Here is a 24,979-nt window from a genome sequence, read left to right on the forward strand (position 1 = left end):
GTCTCTCGCTCCTCTCTTCACCTGCCCACTTCCTGTTCCTATTTGGTATGGGGAATTTTAAGTGCATGGCTTGAGGCTGGCATACCCCCCCACCTGCTATTCAGGAAGTGAATCCAAATTCAATGACTTGACTGAAATGAAATGGATTGGAGCACAACCCCCCCCCCCCTCTCTCCCTACCCCCATATCTGTTGTCTGTGGTATGAACATGGAGACTCATCACTGTCTTCTTCTTACCTCTTGATCTTTTCTTTCATAAAGATGCAGAACATTTCTCTTAATTTTTTTCCTTTCTCTCTTTCTCTTCCTCTTTTATGACAATGTATTTGTCTATCATTTCTCATGTTTTTGGTTGGAATGATTTCCTTTATCCATTTTTAATTTGGGGTGTTTCTTGTTTGGGATTTGTTTTCTGGCTGAATGGGTCTTTTCACGTTCCATTGCACTGGCTGTGGCCCTAACCTTCATGTTATCACACCCCACCTGCACCATCACTGGTATCTCTTTGTTATCCATGGCTGATCATGGCCACCACATATCATTCATATTGTGTATTACCATCTCCTCCACTCTTATTGGCCACTTCATCCCTGTCCCAATGCACGTGTCCATCTATCTATCCATCCATGCCACCTGTACTTTTTGGCCCCGGCTTCTCCTCCCTCCCTCCCCCTCTCCGCAGCATTGGGACCAGGGAGGGGGTCACCCAGAAGAACCTGAGTGGCCTGTTGCCTGTGCGGGATTTCAGGCTGGACCCCAGCCTGCTGTACTCCCTGCCCCTGCTGGCCCTCAGCCCCAACCTGCTGGTCGTCTGGCTGTTCCTCAGCGTCGCCTACTTCCTGGCCAAGCTCCGCTGCAGCTGAAGGCACAGCCCCTCTGCCACCCAGCCCCACCTACTCTCGACCTCTATTCACCTCTTCTCTCTGCCCGTTCCCCCCAGTGTGTCCATCAGTCAGTCAGTCGGTCAGGAAGAAAGGCAAAACGTTAGTTTGTCAGTCAAGGAGGAAGACAGGGAGTCAGTCAGTCGCTCTATGTCAGTCTGTCGGGAGCTCAGCCGCGAGAACCCTCTGATTGGTCAAGGGCAGACCGTGTGTACCTGACTGGACTTTATGTGCGTCACTCGGCTAAACTGCCAGCTGTTCCACCCAATGGGCAGCCAGCACTCCTCCGGCCCTGCTCTCTGTCCTAACCAATCCAGTCAGAGCAGGAAGCTGGTCTAAAGGTCTATGTGCAGTACTGTATGAGACTGTTACTGTCAGTGTTCTGACATATTTCTCAGTTTAACAACCATTGTTTTACAACAATCAAAAACAAACTGAGAGTATGGAGAGAAACTTTGAAATATAGCCCTTAAGAAGTTTTAGCTGAATTTAATGGAAGTTTTGTCCCAGTTGTCCTTGAGTATTTATAATGCCGCTTCCCAACTCATGACATGATTATAACCATGCTATTATGATAATATGATGCCATGGATCCTTTGGTTTTGCACAGAGCTTATTTTCAGTCATGCAAATGTTCTGGCTTGCTTGACGTTTACGTCTTCCATAAGGTTTGCATACAGCATAAGCCAAGGGACGGCTTGGCCATGCAATATCAAGCTGATGTTGTTTTGATCTGGTGGCCATTTTGTTGTTGTTCCTCGGGCCTTCCTACTCTTACAGCAGGAGAGACTTGTGTCCACGTTCACTTTAAACCAATGCACTTTTGTATCAACGTTGTCATCTTAATGAAGGTTATTTGCTTGTCTTGCCAATTGACACAGTTTCATCTTGGTCGGAGCAATTTGAATTGGCTAATTCTGGGAATGTATGATATTTCAGGGGAGCTTTGTTGGCTTGTTGGATTATGCAGTGTAGTTTTTCCAAAGTGTTAAACTAAAAATTATCAGATTTAATTTCATGCCTGTACCAAGTTTCCTATTTACTATAGAGTTTGTATATATGAATTGGTTCTTTGTTTGAGAACCTATAAGGGTTGCAGTTCTATGGAAATGACAGAGAAGATGAAGAGAATGTACATGGGCGAACCTCATGGCTCCCTACCACCAAATGATGCACTACCTCTTACCAGTAGTGCACTAAATATAGGGGATGATTTGAGACACAGCCCATGCTTGTTGTGCCAAATGTTTTAGCCAGGTCTCAGATGGTAGATACAGGTCTTGGATCTTTATTCCAGGTCAAAGTATTACTTCCACATCTCCCAGCAGCCCAAATCCATCCCGCTTCCACAGAGAAGTGCCCTAGAAAGGGAGATTTGATATCAGACTCTTTGGGTTACTTCCAAGCCTTGCACTCTGGACTTCCTGGTGTCTGCCGAGAGAGTCCACACACCATTCTCATATACAGTAGTTGCTATCTAGTCCCATAAAAACATGATTAGCTATCTAATGGTATATGCACTCATTAATATGTAGACTAGTGGTATTATCGTTTTCCAGCCCCATAGCCTCTCTCCATTTGAATCAGTATAATACCTGTCTTCAGTGTTACGTCCCAAGACGGTCACACTCAATCCAATCTAAAGTGACCTACTAAAGAAATGGACCATCCGTCCCAAAATAGCCTCTGTGAGATTGTCACGCTTGTCTTACATCCCCTCCACCCCTCATTTCCAACTCCTCGACACCCACAATGGAAAACTGGAGGGATTCTTTTGTCCTTGTTGGTTGAGCTTTATGCAACCTTCTTATAGGCCTCTCACATGTGTGACTAGTATGAAAGCTAGGCTGGGTTTAATGGTGTATTTAGGTTAGTTCAATGGTTTAGTTTAGAATATTCAGAGGTTTTTTATTTTTACCGATTTTTGTGCAATGTTACTATTTTACATGATCAACAAATACGTAAGTACATGCAGTATTTCTTTCTCAGTATTCTACAGTATTTACTTTTTCAGTCTTGTAAATCCATATTGTAAATTATAGAAATGTATAAAATCAGATCATCTATTGATAAGTATACTGGTGTAGAACTACCTCTATTGTCCCATGAAAACACCATCTGACTGTCAGCCATGGGAGGAGATTGAGGGGACAGCCAGGGGAAAATGTGCTCCATGAGAGCATCACCCAAAGTCTGTCCCAAATGGTACACTTTTCCCTATGTAGTGCACTAATTTTGACCAGAACCCTATAGGTCCTGGTCAAAGTAGTGTACTATATAGGGAATAGGGCGCCATTTAGGACACATCCCCAGTATGTACAACGTTAGGATGGCGTTTGCTTCAACCAAATGTGAAATAGCTCCTCCTGCTGGTTGGTAATGATACTACAGAAGCTTGTCACCCAGTCTGTCCTAAGAAAAGAGTTGGATTGCTCCATTCTGGGGATACATGGAGCCCATTCTAAAGTTGTAGAGAATTGCAGGATGTGCTGGTGGCAGTTTGTTCTGCTGGTGTATTTAATTCCCATGAAGAAACCCACTGCGTTAAACTTGTTGTAACCATAGTGATGCTAAATCCAGGAATATTCCAACTAAAACCAAGTTCCTGACTCAATTCTCAAGTTTTATTTTTCTGTTTCTCTTGAATTCCTTAGTGCTTTTGACGATAGAGAATATATTTATATTGTGTTGCATTATATTTTCATGCTTGTCTGTCTAAATACTCAATATTTGCTAAATATATGTATTCTTATGGAAAGTTTGATGTGATTACATCATCGTCATGCAGGTGTCACTATAATGAGAGGGAGAAATTCTAGTTGCTGTTCCAGATATCATTGTATTAACCCTTGTCTGGTACTTTGCCAAGTTCCAACCAATATCAGGGTTGCTTGGATAACCATTTATGAATATGCTCTGAAATACTATCCTTTCTCCCTTTCTCTCTGACGTGGTAGACTTTTCTCCCCTTCTCTCGGTTTCTCTCTGAAATAGTAGACTTTTCTTCCTTTCTCTCTGAAATAGTAGACTTTTCTTCCTTTCTCTCTGAAATAGTAGACTTTTCTCCCTTTCGCTCTGAAATGGTAGACTTTTCTCCCGTTCTCTCTGAAATAGTAGACTTTTCTTCCTTTCTCTCTGAAATAGTAGACTTTTCTTCCTTTCTCTCTGAAATAGTAGACTTTTCTCCCTTTCTCTCTGAAATAGTAGACTTTTCTCCCTTTCGCTCTGAAATGGTAGACTTTTCTCCCGTTCTCTCTGAAATAGTAGACTTTTCTCCCTTTCTCTCTGAAATAGTAGACTTTTCTTCCTTTCTCTCTGAAATAGTAGACTTTTCTTCCTTTCTTTCTGAAATAGTAGACTTTTCTTCCTTTCGCTCTGAAATAGTAGGCGTTTCTCCCGTTCTCTCTGAAATAGTAGGCGTTTCTCCCGTTCTCTCTGAAATAGTAGGCGTTTCTCCCGTTCTCTCTGAAATAGTAGGCGTTTCTCCCGTTCTCTCTGAAATAGTAGGCGTTTCTCCCGTTCTCTCTGAAATAGTAGGCGTTTCTCCCGTTCTCTCTGAAATAGTAGGCGTTTCTCCCGTTCTCTCTAATGCTTCTCTCTGAAATAGTAGACTTTTCTTCCTTTCGCTCTGAAATAGTAGGCGTTTCTCCCGTTCTCTCTAATGCTTCTCTCTGGAAAGTGAAAAAGCAGTCAATTAGTCAGCAGCCCAAAGAATCAGCTTTAATGTTGTTATATTATAAACGTCATGCAATAAACGTCATGCCAAATGTATCAGAGGAGAAGGTGTATACTTCACTATAGAGTATTTGAATAGTTCTGTTTGTTTTCCCTGGAATGGAACTGTTGCATTGAAATTAGAATGTAGAACATTTAAGTCTGTGCGTTTTGCTATTGCTCTTGTTTCACTTTATCTGTGGTGCTCGTAACTCTATCTAGAAAGCAGGTCTTCTGTACACAGTATTAGTGTTCTGTACCGCTCCCTCCAACAACATCCCCATATTCCCCGGGACAATCCGTCCATTCGCTTTAGCTTTGCCCACATGTTTCTTTGACAGTGGCGTCAATGTGTTGGTTGGTTTTTGGGTTTCTCATTGTCTTTTAACACGAGCCCTGTTTTGTTTTGTTTTCTTCACTTTGCTGTCATCCTCTCTATCTGTGCTTGCCCTCCCTCCCTCCCTCTCCCCCTCCCCTCCCTCCCTCTCCCCCCCCCCCACCCTCCCTCTCCCCCTCCCCTCCCTCTCCCCCTCCCTCTTCCCCTCCCTCTTCCCCTCCCCCTTCCCCTCCCTCCTCCCCCTCCCTCCTCCCCTCCCTCTCCCCCTCCCCCTCCCTTTCCCAGTGAGGGCTGCAGACGGGAGAATACCATGAAGAACGTGGGATGTCGCAAGTATGCTTTTAACTGTCTGCAGCTCAAGGCCTTCCCCAAACATTACAGGCCCCCCGACGGAACGTTTGGGAAGGTTGACACTTGATTTGGATCATAATCTATTCTATTGTAATAGGGACAGCAGCAACAACAGCATAAAAACTGAATCAATGGTCTTCAACCTACGGTAGTTGCGGAGGTCCTGTGGTAAATGCCTGTGCACTGAATCGATGCATATTTTCAATTTCAAAGAAGAATATCAAAACCTATGGAATGGGGACAATGCCAAACCACTACTAGTTGAGAAACGATATACAATTTATTCAGACCTCACATACGTACTTTCAGTTGGGACTAGTAACAACACTGTCTGTTTAAATCACGTTTTTAGCGTAGTCAAGATACAGCAAGGAGGTTGTTTTCCTGAAAAGACGGTCACTGATTCTTTACCACTATACACAGATGACTTTTAGTTATTTTCAGAGCCTCAGGCCATCTATAGGTCACCAAACGTTCATCCTGGGTCGATGCTACTTCATGCTGACTATGTTCAAAGTCGTGTCTCTCAACCCAGAGTTAACGTGTAAACTGGGATTCGTACATTTGGTTGGCGTCATTGGCCAGAGCCTATGCATTTCAGAGTTCTTATTTAGGGAGTGTTTGACGTATGGACTACACATTGTGGAAGTCGAGCTAGTCTGACGGACTTGATGAAGGTTCCTTCCCCACGTGGATTTAGCAGTACTCTAATCCTGTAGAGCAGGGGATCTTTCAATGGTTTCAGCTCCAGAACTAAATAAGAAAATGACCATCCTCCTGTGACCCAAATGGTTCACCAGTGACCCAAATGAAGACGAAATAGTGCGTGATTAGAGATGTATTCTCACAACTCACGACCCACCTCTTGCATGCCCAGGGCCCACTTTGGAACCCAACCCATAGTTTAAGAAACCCTGTAGAGAGACGTCCCACCGACTGCAATGGCAACCCAAGACCAACCAGAGCTTTCAGTGTCTGACGCCTACCTCACCGATGTCCTGTTTCCCTTTTCATATCTGTAAAGCCTGCGTTGAACTTCTTTGCCAAATGAAGGGTTGTGATTGTGAATGGGTTTAGCTGTGTGGCATTAACTGGCAGCTCACTGTGAAGACCTAGCACTGTCTTAAAGGGATAGTTTGGGATTTTGGCACGGGTTCACCTGGGAGTCGGGTGAAGTTAGAGGTAGTTTCGCGAGCCAATGCTAACTAGCTTAGCACAAAGAGGGCCTCATTGCCAAAATCCTGAACTATTCCTTTAAGACTTAAAGAGGAATATTAAAAAACGATGAATGTTCTAGAAAGATCCACTTCCCTCTTTTACCAAGTTAATTTCTGGAAAAAGTTTGGTTTGAGGGTAATAAATGAAACATAACACATAAGATTGACTTGTAAAGGAAATCGAGTAGATTATTTTCTGTTCTAATGTTGAACCAAGTAAAGGCCAGTAGGAAACCATTTAAACACCCAAGAAGCACTGATCATTTTCTGCATTTGTTGCACTGTTATTTTAGGATTGTCTTGTTGGCAGGCGTTGTTGACCAGGGTAAAAATAGTCAGTAGAATGTTATCGGTATGGGAGTTACATTGTACGTTGATCTGGAAACTGTGCTGCTCAACAACAACATATTTGTCACGTCTATTTTCACCACCAAGCGGCAATGTCGACTTTATGTTTTGCAACATTTAATGAGATTGCAATTTGATACACAATTGAGCCAGAGGAGACTTGACCCTACAAATGTGTGTGTGTGTGTGTGTGTGTGTGTGTGTGTGTGTGTGTGTGTGTGTGTGTGTGTGTGTGTGTGTGTGTGTGTGTGTGTGTGTGTGTGTACCAAAGCTTCATGTATAATGTTTGCTTTTCAACAGGCACTTCTGTACTGCACACGACAGGATTTACCCATAGACTCAACCGTGAGATGCAGTTTGTGTACATTTAGTCTATTGTTTACTGTAGTGTCTTTCATGCTCATAAATATTTTTTGTATTATTGGACACATATTTTGCTATCTGCAGACTTTATTTTGCATTTCTGTACTATACTATAGGGTATAATTCAATAAGTGTTGGGATTGGATTTGTATTTCTTTCTATCGTAATGTGCATATCTTGTATCCTGCACAAAGAGGATATCTGTATAGGCCTGTCTGTTGCTTTAGATGAAGCTTTCATCAATATCTGACGCTAATAAAAGAATGCTCAACGTCTTTGTTTTGTCTTTGTAATGGAATACTTGAAAGTTTACATCAAGATGTTGGGTGTTGGAAGGTTCCGTTCTTCTCATTGCAATTCATTGTATTCCAGAACCTTCTCTGGGTGACTCCAGCTAGAGTGAAATGTCATGCAGCCAGGTCACAGCCACAGTAAAACAAAAGACCTTGTCTGGCTAGTAGGATGCCACTTGTTATACAGTAGCAAAGCTGTAGAGATATGAAGCCAGTTATGTCTGGTGATGTACTCATAGTCACAACTAGAAAGAAACAAGGTTCAACACATTTTGATTCCTAAAATACAGTGCTACTTGAAGACAATGGCAGCCCCATTGGCATATGGCACACTATGGAGATCAGTGTCTTGTTTCCAGAGGTGGAGGTAATTAGGTTTATTTTTCACTTCTCATTTTGCAAAGGAGTGCCGGGTCGAATTTCTTGGACAACTGTCAGGCCCGTAGTGATGCACAGTGAATGCAAATCTACTCTGCCTATAGCTCCATAACCCTGTATTATTTTTATTTAATCATTAATATTGGACGCACTTTATTTTGACTAAAACATCTCTGGAATATATACATATTTTCCTCCACTGTTCAGGATATGTCCAAAGATTGGTATTTTAATACGTTTGACTGCGTTAAGGAAATGTTTTGGAGAACTAGTCTGCTAAGAATACAGCCTTGGCAGGTATAAGCAGTCCACATTCATGTGGTCTATTACGCTCAATCACACTCCAGTCCAGACGGTGGCAGTAATGCACTCAACATCTGGTTTGCACACTGAAGAACAAACAAAATGGGGGGAATAATAAGAACTCTATAGTAGTGGCTGCGGTTCCGTGAAAGGACGTCTTTGTTTCGCGCAGAGAAATGGCTTCTCTTATTAATGTTGGGTCGACATACTCAAATTATACAGACTTTAATAATGCGCTCACCGCATTCGAAAATGAGACTTTTGTCCAGTTTTACAGCCGCGACGCAAGAACAATTGAAAAAGTCAAACGATTAAATCCAAGGCACCATTACAATCTGTGACCATACATCTGACTTGTATACACGGTGGCAGAAATGTCTTACCACATTATAAAGGAGTGCGTCCGAAAACGAGGTAGCTGACTTTTTTTTGCTTGTGTCCGTAGTCATTTAACCTACATATCTGCGGACAGGGGGCACTGTTTTGCAGCCACCGTCCGTCATAAGAATATTTCAATGTAATGTTTTCCAGGACAATCACTTTTTTTTGTAATGGGAACAGTATAAAAAACACTTTTTTAAATTTAGAAATGTATTAAGTTTTACATTGTTTGAACAATGCGAAAGAAACGACAAGAAACAAGAGGTGACCAAAGGGATTCGAATGGACACTGGCACAAAGCTAAGAGAACAGGCAAGAAAAAGGCGGCCTGGATCTGAAGCATTGCCATTACGTTGCCACAACGTTGGGGATGATACACCCTCACATACAGCGGTGTAGTGGTGGTGGTATTATTTTTTTTACCTGTCCTCGAACAACCACCCGGAAGTCTCGAGCTTACACTCCGGTTCGCTACGTGGACTCCAGTGGTAATCAGCTTGGTAATAACAGGCTACAGTTTGCCAACCTTTTGACCTGTGACAGGCCGGAAAACTCTGGTTATCCACCTACGGGCGCAGGACATTTGTCAATGGGTTTCGCGTAGCACTGAACCATTACAAATTATATTTCAATGCACAGAATGTTGGCCCGGTCAATTCGAAAAATGCATTGAGAAGCCAGTTCCAACACACATGTATAGCTGGCAGGGTTACACATGTATAGCTGGCAGGGTTACACATGTATAGCTGGCAGGGTTACACATGTATAGCTGGCAGGGTTACACATGTATCGCTGGCAGGGTTACACATGTATCGCTGGCAGGGTTACACATGTATCGCTGGCAGGGTTACACATGTATCGCTGGCAGGGTTACACATGTATAGCTGGCAGGGTTACACATGTATAGCTGGCAGGGTTACGCATGTATAGCTGGCAGGGTTACACATGTATAGCTGGCAGGGTTACGCATGTATAGCTGGCAGGGTTACGCATGTATAGCTGGCAGGGTTACGCATGTATAGCTGGCAGGGTTACGCATGTATAGCTGGCAGGGTTACGCATGTATAGCTGGCAGGGTTACGCATGTATAGCTGGCAGGGTTACGCATGTATAGCTGGCAGGGTTACGCATGTATAGCTGGCAGGGTTACGCATGTATAGCTGCAGGGTTACGCATGTATAGCTGGCAGGGTTACACATGTATAGCTGGCAGGGTTACACATGTATAGCTGGCAGGGTTACACATGTATAGCTGGCAGGGTTACACATGTATAGCTGGCAGGGTTACACATGTATAGCTGGCAGGGTTACACATGGGGTTTCCATATAGTCCGCAACGACAGTCAAACTATCGTCAAGCACAATTTTGCTGGTAAAGAAATTGTTGACAGACTTAGATTTTGGAGTGTAATGTCCCATTTAATGTTACTGCTGTTCTGACTCGTTGAATGCACCTCTAAGCGTTCAAGGATCCAAGGGGGTCCGATAAGAGACTGCTGCTTGAGGCTCAGGCCATCATGATGGCTCTCGCAGCCCCCAACGTGGAGGTCCTGGGGATCACCTGCGTAAGCGGCAACGCCTCCCTGGAAAACTCCTGCAGGAACACACTGCGAGTCCTCAAGGTCTGCCAGAGACTTGAGGTAGGCCTGGTGGAAAGACTGCTCACTTCATTAAACAACCATTTGATTTGTAACGATCATACCATTTTGGTGGTAAGCTTATGCTCTATTATAGACTAATATCAGTATGTATTATATTTGCTGTGATGCGTTAGATCCCAGTGTTCGGTGGCACTGCGAAGCCTCTGATGGGCCACCCCCTGTCGGCAGGCTCCTTCCACGGGCAGGATGGGCTGGGGGACGCCCCTGACCCAGATGCCCCGGGCCTGGAGCTGCTGCAGACAGAAGGGGCTGTGGAATCCATCATCAGGCTGGTCAATGAGAACCCTGGAGAGGTCGGTAACAAAAGGGTTAGGTTCCTAGGCTAAAACCAAACCCCAGCACCCCTAGATCTATGAGAAATGTCTTTGGATTGGGGAATCCAAACAAGAAGGTATTTTATTAGGATCCCCATTAACTGTTGCGAAAGCAGCAGCTACTCTTCCTGGGGTCCACACAAAACATGAAACATAATACAGAACATCATTAGACAAGGACAGAACTACATACATTTTTAAAAAGGTGCACACAGCCTACATATCATGTCATACACACAAACTATCTAGGTCAAATGGGGGAGAAGTGTTGGCTTTATCGTTTTCTTTAAACCAGGTTTGCTGTTTATTTGAGCAATATGAGATTGAAGGAAGTTCCATGCAATTAGGGCTCAATATAATACTGTACCGTACTTTATTTTTATGTTCTGGATTTGGGGACTATGAACAGACCCCTGGTGGGATAAGTGTGTGTGTCAGAGCTGTGTGTAAGTTGACTGCAAACCATTTGGGATTTTCAACACATTGTTTCTTAAAAAGAAGTGATGCAGTCAGACTCTCCTCAACTGGCATACATAGTATTTATATCAGCCCTCTGATTACAATGAAGAGCTAAACGTGCCGCTCTGTTCTGGGCCAGCTGCAGCTTAACTAGGTCTTTCCTTGCAGCACTGGACCACATGACTGCACAATAATTAAGATTAGACTAAACTAGAGCCTGCAGAACTTGCTTTTTGGAGTGTGGTGTCAAATGAGGCAGAGCATCTTTATTACAGCTAGACCTCTCCCCATCTTTGCAACCATTGAATCTATATGTTTTGACCATGACCGTTTACAATCTAAGGTAACACCAAGTAATTTAGTCTCCTCAACGTGTTCAACGGCCACACCATTCATTAACAGATTCAGCTGAGGTCTAGCAGTTAATGAATGATTTGTACCAAATACAATGCTCTTAGTTTGAGATATTCAGGACCAGTTTATAACGAGGTCTAGTGCTTTATTGCCAAGACGTTAAGGGCATTTTTTCCCCCTTCATAGTAGATGTCTGGATTGACTCAGTGTTTCTCTGTCTGGGTGTGCCTGGTAGCTATGGCCCCGTTGACCAACCTGGCCCTTGCAGTGAAGATTGACCCCACCCTCCCTCAGAAACTCAAAGGTCTCTTCATCATGGGAGGCAACACTGACTGTAAGGGCTTTGTCTATAATGTCATTTGCATAGGCCTAGTGACTTATCAACATACTTTGTCATACAGTCAATTGACCTGGTAGGATGTTACGAAATGATAAATAATAATGACCTAACAATATTTGTTTCTTGGATATTGTTGTGTTTGCAGCGAGGGGGAACACCACAGTGTGTGCAGAGTTCAACTTTGCTGCCGACCCGGAGACTGCTTACATCGTCCTGAACCGCTTATTCTGTCCAACCTACATCGCTACCTGGGAGTTCTGCTGTGAGAACAAGCTACCATGGGTAAGACCACAGGTTCTGGTCATCTACCTATACAGACTAAATAAAGGCTCACACACTACCAGGCTTATTGTAAGTACTGGTCCAGCTCTCACATCAGAGCAGATGGGAGGAAAGAGAAGACGAGGAGAGGTGACCACTTTCAATTATTGAGATGCATCCACTGGCTTACTTAGTAATGAATTGTCTATCGAAATATCACTTGCAGCCTTTTTACAAAGATTTTACATTTTGTTTGAGCAAATTGATTAGTCTTTTCTCCAAACACACTTGTCCCATCTGTCTCTAATCTGCACCTGCAGTCGTTCTGTGACAACTGGCTGGCCCAGGACTCAGACAAGGCCTGCTTCATGAAGAACATCCTCAAACACACCATGGACACCGTGGCCATCGCTACCAACGTGAGATGACGTGCAACTCGTACGCCATGGCAACGGCTATCGATGCCATTTTCGTGTGGGTGTCTGAGCCGGTGGTGGTTACCGTGGAGCTTCAGGGGACCTACACCCGGGGCATGATGATCCTGGACAAGCTGGGAGTCCTGGAGAAGGAGCACCAAGTTGTCATCATGAGGACAGTGGACCTGGAGAGCTTCAAGGGGATGTTGATGGACTCCCTGAAGTAATAAGGGAACTACACTGATACCGCTGTCCCATATTACTTTCAATTGTTGATTTTTACTAAATTATAAAGGGGGGGGCTCCAAAATTCCACTCTTCGTAATGAGTTTTGTACAGATAGATCTTGATAAGACAGAGACAGTTTGAGGTGGTGGATATGTCTCTAGTGTTGTTTTGACTTGCCATTATGTTCTGAATCACCAATCATTTTACTTTATCAGGAAATAAATATTCTACAATGTTAATTTTCTGCTATAGTCTTGAGGTCAACAGTAAATGTCCATGAGTGATGTTACCAGGTTACTTGTTTTAGATTGCATTACTCTCCTGTTAATGAAAAGGTGAAGTAAAACCTCTTTATTGAAAGTGCTCAGGAATGTACACTCAAACGCCCCTTAGTCCAATTGAAATACAAATTCACCACTTCTTTACTTCTATTTCTCTTCAATAAACAAGATTTTCAGTACGTCATATTAAAAAAAGAAAACAAACCGAGATATAATCTTAAACAATCCACGATTTGTGTATCTTACAGCCAAAGTATTATTTACAAAACTGCATCACCCCATCCAATCACATTCCAGAATGAAAACATTGTCCATGAGTCCTCAGAGCCACCTGACTGTGAGCTCTGGTCCTGACTCCAGAGTGTCTACTGGACACGGTACTTGTAGAACCAGCAGAGGCCCTTGGTGAAGTTCCATCCCAGGGAGAGAGAGAGGATGTAGAGGAGAACTAGCAGGGCGAAGGGGTAGAGCAGAACCACTGTGTTCTGCAGTTGGGGCAAGGCTGAGGAGGGACAGCGAGAGAGGAACTGGAATAAATATACAGTTGGTAGAGGGTCTGATGCTTTCTCCCCCAGTGAACTATCCCTTTAAAGGTGAATACAACCACAGAACAAATATATACATGTGATGCATTCGCTTGTCGTTTCCACTCACTACCAAATATGGCAGTGAGAAGAAGTGGCAGGTAGCCTAGTGGTTAGGAGCATTGGGCCAGTAACCGAAAGGGTCCTGGTTTGAATTCCTGAGCCTAAATCTGTTTCGGCCCTCGAGCAAGGCACTTAGCCCTGATTGCCCCTGTAATCGCTCTGGATAATAGAGTCTTAAATTACATGTAAAAACATTTGATCTCAATACAGTTTTCTGTTCCCAAAACTAGAATCTGTTATGAAGTGGTGGACTAGACTAGACTTTGTGGTGGACTAGACTAAGTGGTGGACTAGACTAGACTTTGTGGTGGACTAGACTAAGTGGTGGACTAGACTAGACTTTGTGGTGGACTAGACTAAGTGGTGGACTAGACTAAGTGGTGGACTAGACTAGACTTTGCCCTTTGCAAAAGTTGTAAAAAAACACATTGTTTAGGAGTGCAAAGGGGAATTGAGTTACAGCACATGGGCACTTAACAGAGTAGGTTTTCTCTAACGGAAATATGCAGATGCGTGCTAGAATGGGCCAAGATGATCTCGCTGGCTCGTGCTTGGCTATGCCCACCTCCTTGCTTGTTCTGCCAACTATGACTCATTTGTTCCCATTGGAACAGGCTGTGGTCTATCTTGGTTTAGCTATAAAAAATCTTTGTTAAAAGTGGACCTCACCGTTGTATCCCAGGAATGTAATGTATAGATAGTAGCCGATGGCTGTCAACCACAGACTGTTCCCTACAAAGTACCCCAGGAACCAGTCTGAGTTTATCACTACGATATCTGAAACAAACAGCAGAGATCAGACACCGTTACAACACATAACACCGTAACATGTTAGAAATATGTAATAACAAGTCTGCACTCACGGTTTATAAAGAAGAGCTGTAGGAAGTGCAGGATGACAAGCAGGGGGTAGAAGGCATTGAGATGCACATCGAAGGCGTAGCCCCACTCTACATCATAGTCCTTACTGGGCGGCTTCAGCAGGTACTTATTGGTGATGAACCTGGGGATACAGCACGGACAGGAAAGGGCCTTTAGAAGAGCATGGGGAAGGACCATCATTTGCACAGCCCGAAGACAACCTCTACTCGGTATCTGAAGGGACCAGATAGACATACACACAATGATGCTTCTGGCTCCATCTGGCCTCATAGGCTTCCAGCCATTCCATACACCTTATGTCCATCTAGCTCTTTCTGTAAATCTCTACTCACCACATGAGTGTGGAGATGAGCAGGCCCACGCCGATGCAGTCTATGAACACCACCCACAGCAGCAGCTTCAGAGTCTCCACAAAGCCCATGTCCAGCACCAGCCCAAAGCCCACTGTGGACACTACACACAGAGGACGAGAGACCGGTGTCAACCACAGCCACAGGACAAAAGCAGAAAGATGATATTGTAATTTGTAATATATTTGTTATTTATTAGGATCCCCAGCAGCTATTCCTGGGGTCCACATGAAACATGACAATACAGAACATTATTAGTAAAGGACTGAAATACATACATTTAAAACATCACAGTCTACATTTCAGTACATACACACTATCTAGGTCTATCTAGTACAGTGCAAATGACTATACAAGCTATATTACATTGCTGTTTCTCTTCACAGTCCCTTTTGTGCAGTAAGTTGTGCTATTTTCTGTTTGTTTTTTAACTGGTTTTATTGCTAGCTTGAGTTACCTGTGGTGGCAGAGAGTTCCATATAGTCATGGCTCTATTTAATACTGTGTTTCCCAGCCTCTATTCTGGACCTAGAGACTGTGAAGAGACCTCTGGTTGCACCTCTTGTGTTGTACCGGTTAGTGTCCGAACTTTGTGCCAACTGCTTGAACAGACAGTTCGGTACCTTCATCACATTCATCTTCATCACACCTCTTACAAAGACCAATAGTGTTGCAGTCAATCTCTCCTCAACGTTGAGAAAGGAGAGACTGACATGCATGTTACTGACACTTTCCCTCCATGTACATCTAAGTGAGATACGGGCTGCTTTGTTCTGGACAAACTGCAATTGACCCATGTCCTTCTTTGCCGCACATGACCACACTATTGGGCAGTCGTCCAGGTGCGGCAAAACTAGGGCCTGTAGGACCTGTCTGGACAACTGAGATGTCAAAAGGCTGAGCAATGCCCTATCACGGACAGACCTCTTTCCTTTTAAGCAACCATCGAGTCTATATGTTTTGACCATGACAGCTTGCTATCTAGGGTTACCCCTGGCAGTTTAATCTCCTCAACTTGCTCAATATCCACATCATTCAATAATAGATCTAAACGAGGTTTAGCATTGAGTGAGTGATTTGTCCAAAAATGATGCTTTTCGTTTGAGATATTTAGCACCAGCCTATTGCTAGTTATCCGTTGTAAAACTGTCTGGTGCTCTGTGTTAAGTGTCTCGGTTATTTATTTTACTGTACAAGTCTAACAAAACAGCTCCCACAATCATATTACTATCAATTTCTCTCAGTCATTCGTCAGTGTCGAGCACGTGGAGTAACTGATCATCAAAACATTTCCTTGAGACTACACAGTCTCATCACAAACTCTTTATGTCTCTGATCTGTTTTAATCACATGTGAGATGAGACCAAGTCAATGGAAAGAGGGCCCCATAACCAGGCATTAATACTCCCAATGATCCATTCATTCCTGTCTGATTGGTGGTTACATCCTATACAAGAAAGCGTTATTGCATCCTATTTTGAGTTTGTTAATGATTTCCGTTGCTGCTTCATTTCTAATCAAAGCTTTAATATGATGCTTTAAAGGTGCTTTGCTTTTTGTTGGGTTGTGCATATTTATACTTTCTCTAAATTGCAAAAAGCTATTCTAGTGGTCAAACGATTGCTACACAGTTCCCACTCCTTGTTTTTATAAAGCACACTTGTTCAGAAACAGCCAAGATACTGACCACAGAGCCAGATGCTGAGTAACACCAGGAAGGCAGGGTCGTCTCTGGCCCACTGGTCCTTGGTCTGCTTCCTGTAGTGGAAGTTACGATACACTCTCTGTGGGGAGGTGAACAGGTAAAGCATCTGCCACACGGCAAACTCAAAGTCCATGGCTTTGAAGTGCAGCAGCCTCCTCAGGTATTTGTAGCGCTTGGCGCCCGCTGTGTGGCGTGCCGCATCGCGGGCGCTCAGGCTTCCGTTCTGCGGCGAGGTGGTCGGTAACATAGTGCTGGGAAACACAGGAAGCATCACGATGACCAAATCAGAGCCATAGATATACAGAATTTGATTTACAGTGGAGGTGCAGTCTTCCTTTTCTCCCTGCATAGGGCTCACCTGGTGACACAGTACTGTCAGCTCATGTCAACATCCAATAACCTGTACAATATTGACTTTTACCATGCAATTACATTAAGTCATTGCAACAGTCACAATGTCAGTCTGTCTGCGGTAGTTTAGTTTAGACATCTTACTAGCTATCTGATATGTCTGTAACACTCTCCAGCAGTCACGACAGATAGTGTGATATACTGTGCTCAGATCTTTGTTGACATACCAGGCTAACAGACTAGTAGTAGCTAGCTAGATGGCTCTTGAAAGCTAACGTCAGCTGGCAAACTGTGGTTTTCCCTGCCAAAAATATTGTTTAAACTAAAGTCAGTTGTGTCAAAAGACAAACGTTAGACTAAACAAAGTAGCTAGCTGACGTTAGGTCTGTTGCATAGACCCTTAGATGGACATGGAATTGGCTGGCCTTAGTAGCACGTTAGACAAGACTACAACTGCATGTATGGGTTTAGTTGCAAACTGCGATAAGAATGTTGGATAAACGTACCTACTGAACCTCTTATTTTGAGAAGAAAGTTCCTTTTCCTCAGAAAAAAATAGCTCTTCCGGACAACTGAACACGTAGAAACTTCCGGTAAGTGACCAAGAGGCGCTTCGACATTGCATCTTGGGACTTGTAGTCCGAAATAAATTAAACAAGCTTTGTTTCATTACAATCTATCATAGCATATCACCACTCCCCTCTGACAGCCAAAATAAAAGTATGGATATGGATTTTTGCATGTGTTTTTAAATTAAATGGGCAGTATAATGAATATCTGTGTAAAAGCAGTATAGCATAGGTGATGCAGAGTGTTTATTAGTCACGTGCAGGGTTGCAGGTGTGAGTGTAAATGCTAGGCTTCGAGCTCCAACATGCAGGAAATGTCGATGGGCGGAGTAACAGGGGGCGGGGCAAATGTTCATAGGTGGAATAGCACGGGGGAGGGGGGAGCGGGGAGCGGGTGCAGGTAGCTGACTAGTGGTGGAAATTCAGCAGTCTGATAGTTTCTACCCTCAGACTATTGGCCAGTCTTTCAGTTTTTGCCATGGTGCTCCTGGACTGCCCACTTCTGAGTAATTGAAGCAGGGAGAACAGGGCATGGCTATGGGGTCCCTGATGATCTTGGCATTCCTGCGACACCTGTTCTTGTCAACTCAGCAAAAAAAGAAACATCCCATTTTCAGGACCCTGTCTTTCAAAGATAATTCATAAAAATCCAAATAACTTCACATATCTTCATTGTAAAGGGTTTAAACACTGTTTCCCATGCTTGTTCAATGAACCATAAACAATTAATGAACATGCACTGGTGGAACGGTCGGTAAGACACTAACACTTTACAGATGGTAGGCAATTAAGGTCACAGTTATGAAAACGTAGGACACTAAAGAGGCCTTTCTACTGACTCTGAAAAACACCAAAAGAAAGATGCCCAGGGTCCTTCCTCATCTGCGTGAACGTGCCTTAGGCATGCAGCAAGGAGGCATGAGGACTGCAGATGTGGCCAGAGCAATACATTGCCATGTTCGTACTGTGAGACGCCTAAGACAGCGCTACAGGGAGACAGGACAGATAGCTGATCGTCCTCGCAGTGGCAGACCACATGTAACACCACCTGCACAGGATCGGTACATTCGAACATCACACCTGCGGGACAGGTACAGGATGGCAACAACAACTGCCCAAGTTACACCAGGAACGCACAATCTCTCCATCAGTGCTCAGATTGCCTTCAATAGGCTGAGAGAGGCTGGACTGAGGGCTTGAATATCTGTTGTAAGGCAGGTCCTCACCAGACATCACCGGCAACAACGTTGCCTAAGGGCACATTTCCACCGTCGCTGGACCAGACAGGACTGGCAAAAAATGCTCTTCACTGATGAGTCGCGGTTTTGTTTCACCAGGGTTGATGGTCGGATTTGCGTTTATCGTCGAAGGAATGAGCGTTACACCGAGGCCTGTACTCTGGAGCGGGATCGATTTGAAGGTGGAGGGTCTGTCATGGCATCATCGGACTGAGCTTGTTGTCATTGCAGGCAATCTCAACGCTATGCGTTACAGGGAAGACATCCTCCTCCCTCATGTGGTACCCTTCCTGCAGGCTCATCCTGACATGACCCTCCAGCATGACAATGCCACCAGCCATACTGCTCTTTCTGTGAGTGATTTCCTGCAAGACAGGAATGTCAGTGTTCTGCTATGGCCAGCGAAGAGCCCGGATCTCAATCCCATTGAGCACGTCTGGGACCTGTTGGATCAGAGGGTGAGGGCTAGGGCCATTCCCCCCAGAAATGTCCAGGAACTTGCAGGTGCCTTGGTGGAAGAGTGGGGTAACATCTCACAGCAACAACAGGCAAATCTGGTGCAGTCCATGAGGAGATGCACTGCATTACTTCATGCACCTGGTGGCCACACCAGATACTGACTGTTAATTTAGATTTGAACCCCCCCCCCCCTTGTTCAGGGACACATTATTCCATTTTTGTTAGTCACATGTCTGTGGAACTTGTTCAGTTTGTTTCAGTTGTTGAATCTTGTTATGTTCATACAAATATTTACACGCTAAGTTTCCTAAAAATAAATGCAGTTGACAGGGAGACCTCACATGGTCTCTCTTATCATTGCTATGCAGACGACACACAATTAATCTTCTCCTTTCCCCCTTCTGATGACCAGGTGGCGAATCGCATCTCTGCATGTCTGGCAGACATATCAGTGTGGATGACGGATCACCACCTCAAGCTGAACCTCGGCAAGACGGAGCTGCTCTTCCTCCCGGGGAAGGACTGCCCGTTCCATGATCTCGCAATCACGGTTGACAACTCCATTGTGTCCTCCTCCCAGAGCGCCAAGAACCTTGGCGTGATCCTGGACAACACCCTGTCGTTCTCAACCAACATCAAGGCGGTGGCCCGTTCCTGTAGGTTCATGCTCTACAACATCCGCAGAGTACGACCCTGCCTCACACAGGAAGCGGCGCAGGTCCTCATCCAGGCACTTGTCATCTCCCGTCTGGATTACTGCAACTCGCTGTTGGCTGGGCTCCCTGCCTGTGCCATTAAACCCTTCAACTCATCCAGAACGCCGCAGCCCGTCTGGTGTTCAACCTTCCCAAGTTCTCTCACGTCACCCCGCTCCTCCGCTCTCTCCACTGGCTTCCAGTTGAAGCTCGCATCCGCTACAAGACCATGGTGCTTGCCTACGGAGCTGTGAGGGGAACGGCACCTCAGTACCTCCAGGCTCTGATCAGGCCCTACACCCAAACAAGGGCACTGCGTTCATCCACCTCTGGCCTGCTCGCCTCCCTACCACTGAGGAAGTACAGCTCCCGCTCAGCCCAGTCAAAACTGTTCGCTGCCCTGGCCCCCCAATGGTGGAACAAACTCCCTCACGACGCCAGGACAGCGGAGTCAATCACCACCTTCCGGAGACACCTGAAACCCCACCTCTTTAAGGAATACCTAGGATAGGATAAGTAATCCCTCTCACCCCACCCCCCCTAAGTTTTAGATGCACTATTGTTAAGTGACTGTCCCACTGGATGTCATAAGGTGAATGCACCAATTTGTAAGTCGCTCTTGATAAGAGCGTCTGCTAAATGACTTAAATGTAAATGTAAATGTAGGGAGAGGACGTTTCTTTTTTTGCAGAGTTTAGGTGCTCTGTAGAGAATGCAGTGTGCACAGCCGTACCAGGCTGTGATGCAGCCAGACAGTATGCTCTCGATAGTGCACCTGTAGAACACTGTGAGGGCCCTTGGGGACATGCCAGATTTCTTCAGCATTCTGAAGTTGAAGAATCTCTGTCGTGCCTTTTTCATTATGGTGTTCGTGTGGTTAGACCATTTCAGATTCTCTGAGATGTGTACACCAAGGAATTTGCAGTTATTGACCATTTCCACGATGGCCCTATTGATGAGGCAGCCCCATTGTGGTTGATAATAGCTCATTGATGATTGATTGAAACGAACACAATTCAAAATAGTCAGAATACAATTGACAGTATATTTATTCCAGACAACACTTTGAGACAGTTGTTCGAAGGGATCTTGCATGGAGTGATATGTCAAAAGCAGTGAAAAAACTGAAGCGGAGTTTGAACCAGCAACCAACAAGTTACAGGACAAGAGTATGCCCTCTTGTGCCTTAAAAGTCCAGACCTCTTGGTTTAGTGATGTTATATGCAGTAAAATATAAGTGATATATAATTGAAATATAAGTCATTTTTTATATGTCATGGTTAGAAGAGTAAGGCACAGTAATGGGAAATGGGTTTTAAACTCTGAATCCAGTAGGTTCAAATAACACAGTCAGCAGCAAATCATTATTTTATTTCAGTTTTCTCCTTACTCTCTTTAGGAACCCCTTTACCTCACACACACACACACACACACACACACACACACACACACACACACACACACACACACACACACACACACACACACACACACACACACACACACACACACACACACACACACACACACACACACACACACACACACACACACACACACACACACGTGCATTTCTCTTAGTCCATAGCCATGTCACTCCAGGCAAGATATTTCCTCTTGGCAAGTTCCATCCTGATTGGCTGACCCCGGTATGACGATGAAGAAGGTATCTCAGGCTTTGAGGTGTGAATCTCAATTTGACCATGGCTAGATTCCTCCTAAGATAAAATGCAGAGATGACATATTACTAACTAAACTGGCCACATTAATCTTAGTTACAAAATGAAGACTTACTCTTGTTTGAGTCAGTTGTTTTTCCTCACCACGTGAACTGACCAGGAAAAACGTCTGACCCTAGTGGGGGGGGGCACAGTCAAATATTTACCATAGTCCCAGTCGGGAGCGCTCTTTCTGTCCATTTCTCCACAGGCATCTTCTCAGCTCTCTTCAGAGACGTGGAGGATCTCTCAGACGCTCCTCGTAGAGTTGGTCTGGTTGGCGTGTGAGGTTGGGAGGACGGTTGTGTCAGCTGTTGCGCTGTTCCTTGTGGTGTCGGTTGTGATGCTGTTTGTGTGTTAGGCTGATCTGAAGGCAATGTTTTGAGTTTAGCTGTCAGATGCATTTCCTGTAGGATTGGTCTACGGCTTGGTATTGGTTGAGATGGTGATTGTGTGTTAGGCTGATCTGAAGGCAATGTTTTGAGTTTAGCTGTCAGATGCATTTCCTGTAGGATTGGTCTACGGCTTGGTATTGGTTGAGATGGTGATTGTGTGTTAGGCTGATCTGAAGGCAATGTTTTGAGTTTAGCTGTCAGATGCATTTCCTGTAGGATTGGTCTACGGCTTGGTATTGGTTGAGATGGTGATTGTGTGTTAGGCTGATCTGAAGGCAATGTTTTGAGTTTAGCTGTCAGATGCATTTCCTGTAGGATTGGTCTACGGCTTGGTATTGGTTGAGATGGTGATTGTACCACTGGGGGTGATGTTTGTTTTTGCGAGGCTGTTTTTGTGCTTGGCTGTGATTGTGATGGAGGTTGTGTTGATGGCTGAGCTGTTGGTTGTAATCTCGGTTGTGGGGCTGGGGTTGGAGCTGGCCATGTTGATGTGGTGTACTGGGGCGTTGTTGTCCCCCCTATCCCAGCATCTGTCTCTGGACTGAGATGCTGTTGGAGACTCCTGGTCTTTTCCCGGGCCATGGACATCCAGACAGGCTCCGATCCAGCTGACCCATTAGACCCAGGGGTCTCAGCCCCTCTTGGGAGCCCCAGAGCAGGTCTGGAGGATGGGCCTTTGTCTGGGGAACAATGGGTGACATTATTTAAATCAAATCAAAATGTATTTAAAAGATACTGTGATGTTTGAGGACTGGAGTTGTGAATCCATTATTTAATCAGATCATCTTCATTTATTCTGTGGTTCATTTGGTTTGGTCGATATTGGCAATATTATGATTGAGGTTGTCGTGGCAGAATCAGAATTATTTCGGTAACATTTTTAAATAAGATGTTTTATTCATTTTATTGCATGCTTATGTGGGATATTTGCAGTTTGCAATTATCCCTTTCCTGCTAGGGCTAAGTTACATTGGGTCCCAGAGAGGGGAAAGGTTAGTCTTATCTGTGAATGTGTTTGTAAACTATTCCTAAACCATGTGAAGGGATGGTGTGATAAATGGGGAACCAGATAGGTGGCTCCACAGACACAGTGCCAGTCACTGTCTCTGTGATCTAGGAGGTGTGTATTTGATATATGCTATTGGATGAGGTTTTTTTTTGGTCCTGAGTGGTACCAATAGTGAGATAAGAACATAGTTTAGGAGACAAAACTGAACGATAATTTATAGCCAATGCTGTCTGGCTATGTGTGTCTTTGCTATAAAGGATCTCAGTTGTAATGTGTAAGGGACTCTCAGAGAATTCATTTATAGACACTGAATTGATCTGAGAGTCACAGGGTTGTGATGGAGCTCATATAATTAAAGACGGACTTTATGATAACTCTGACTTGTGTGTGGTTTGCTCTCATGATTTGGTAAATACAGGAAATTTCCACTACAAGGTGAAACAGAGATCTTATTACAAACAGTGCCCCCTGTAATAATTTGGACAGTGAAGCATGTTTTCTTCTTTTGGCTCTATACTCCAAAAGCTTGGATTTAAATCAAACAATGTCTATGCGGTTAAAGTACAGACTTTAATTTGAGGGTATTTTCATCCATATCGGGTGAACCGTTTAGAAATTACAACAGTTTTTGTACATAGTCCCCCCAATTACAGCAGTTTTTGTACATAGTCCCCCCAATTACAGCAGTTTTTGTACATAGTCCCCCCAATTACAGCAGTTTTTGTACATAGTCCCCCCAATTACAGCAGTTTTTGTACATAGTCCCCCCAATTACAGCAGTTTCTGTACATAGTCCCCCCAATTACAGCAGTTTTTGTACTTAGTCCCTCCATTTTAGGTAAGCAAAGGATTTGGGACAAATTCACTGAAATGTATTAAAGTAGTAAAAAGTTAAGTATTTGGTCCCATATTCATAGCACGCAATGACTACATCAAGCTTGTGACTACACATTTGTACATTTTCTGTCTTCTTTTGGTTGTGTTTCAGATTAGTTTGTGCCCAATAGAAATGAATGTTAAAAAATGTGTTGAGTCATTTTGGAGTGACTTTTATTGAAAATAAGAATAGAATATGTTTCTAAACACTTCTAAACACAAATATCCTACCCCCCCCCCCCCCCCCCCAGAAAAAAAAAATATGGTGTGAGGTTAGCATGTATTGGGGGTAGGATATTTGTGCATCTGTAACTTTCTTACTTTTAGGATCAGTAATCATGGTAGCATCCACTTTAACATAGAAGTGCTTAGAAATATATTATATTCTTATTTACAATAAAAGTGACTCAAGAATGACACAATACATTATTTACCATTCAATTCTATTGGGCACAAAATGATCTGAAACAACCAAAACAAACAGTAAATGTGTAGAGTCATGAGATGTATGTAGTCATTGGATGCTAGGGATATGGGACCAAATACTATCCGTTTTACTACCTTCATAAACATAGAAGTGAATTTGTCCCAATACTTTTGCTCACCTAAAATGGGAGGACTATGTACAAAAAGTGCTGTAATTTCTCAACGGTTCACCTGTAATGGATGAAAATACCCTGGAATTAAAGCTGACAGTCGGCACTTTAACCTCATAGTCATTGTATCATTTCAAATCCAAACTTTTGGAGTATAGAGCCAGAGGAAGAAAAAATGCTTCACCGTCCCAATAATTACAGAGGTCACATATTATTATACAGATCTGGATCCAGTTTTGATTGGAGGGGAAATTGCCCACTGATTCAGAAGTGCTCATTATACTGTAACTACTATTGTATGATTATTAGAGAAGTGTTCAGTGGTTCAGTGGATATACAGTGACTTGCGAAAGTATTCGGCCCCCTTGAACTTTGCGACCTTTTGCCACTGTATACAGTTTTATATCTTTATGTTTGAAGCCTGAAATGTGGCAAAAGGTCGCAAAGTTCAAGGGGGCCGAATACTTTCGCAAGGCACTGTATGTTACCTGGGTCTGAAAAGGCATCTACTACCAGGTCAGTATCATCATCATCTAAGGATAGAACCAAGACGGTGCCTAGAGGTGAGTACATGCTATTGAAACAGGGCCCTCAGTAGACTGACATAGCT

The 24,979-nt window shown here is 43.9% G+C and overlaps 3 protein-coding genes and 1 pseudogene across 19 annotated transcripts in view; 2 read left to right on the plus strand and 2 right to left on the minus strand.

Annotated features, from left to right (window-relative positions):
• Positions 1-7,486, plus strand: part of LOC124007703 (inositol polyphosphate-4-phosphatase type I A-like) — a 43,606-nt gene extending 36,120 nt beyond the window's left edge. For 7 of the 14 annotated variants that reach the window (XM_046318400.1, XM_046318402.1, XM_046318406.1 and 4 more), the window contains one exon: positions 5,218-7,486. In XM_046318400.1, coding sequence (XP_046174356.1) covers positions 5,218-5,350 — 133 coding nt within the window. In that variant the 3' untranslated portion in view covers positions 5,351-7,486. Of the gene's footprint in view, positions 1-682; positions 5,085-5,217 lie in introns of those variants that run through there. The other 7 variants (XM_046318396.1, XM_046318399.1, XM_046318404.1 and 4 more) reach the window with 2 other exon arrangements.
• Positions 7,487-8,278: 792 nt separating this feature from the next.
• On the plus strand, positions 8,279-13,058 carry LOC124008402 (annotated as a pseudogene).
• LOC124008401 (protein unc-50 homolog) lies at positions 12,935-17,470 on the minus strand. Its single transcript, XM_046319660.1, has 6 exons — positions 17,321-17,470; positions 16,446-16,714; positions 14,741-14,861; positions 14,390-14,529; positions 14,196-14,303; positions 12,935-13,381 (listed from the first exon to the last, which is right to left on the minus strand). The coding sequence occupies exons 1-6, from the start codon at positions 17,437-17,439 to the stop codon at positions 13,245-13,247; spliced, it is 894 nt and encodes a 297-aa protein (XP_046175616.1). The 5' UTR covers positions 17,440-17,470; the 3' UTR covers positions 12,935-13,244.
• A 3,336-nt stretch (positions 17,471-20,806) lies between these two features.
• Positions 20,807-24,979, minus strand: part of LOC124008219 (testis-specific gene 10 protein-like) — a 48,082-nt gene continuing 43,909 nt past the window's right edge. For 3 of the 4 annotated variants that reach the window (XM_046319340.1, XM_046319339.1, XM_046319337.1), the window contains 3 exons: positions 24,858-24,902; positions 21,661-22,568; positions 20,807-21,493 (listed from right to left, as the gene is read on the minus strand). The gene's annotated coding sequence lies outside the window, so the exon portion shown is untranslated. The remainder of the gene's footprint in view (positions 21,494-21,660; positions 22,569-24,857; positions 24,903-24,979) is intronic. The other variant, XM_046319338.1, reaches the window with a different exon arrangement.

This window comes from Oncorhynchus gorbuscha, linkage group LG21, assembly GCF_021184085.1.
Source record: "Oncorhynchus gorbuscha isolate QuinsamMale2020 ecotype Even-year linkage group LG21, OgorEven_v1.0, whole genome shotgun sequence".
NCBI lineage: Eukaryota > Metazoa > Chordata > Actinopteri > Salmoniformes > Salmonidae > Oncorhynchus > Oncorhynchus gorbuscha.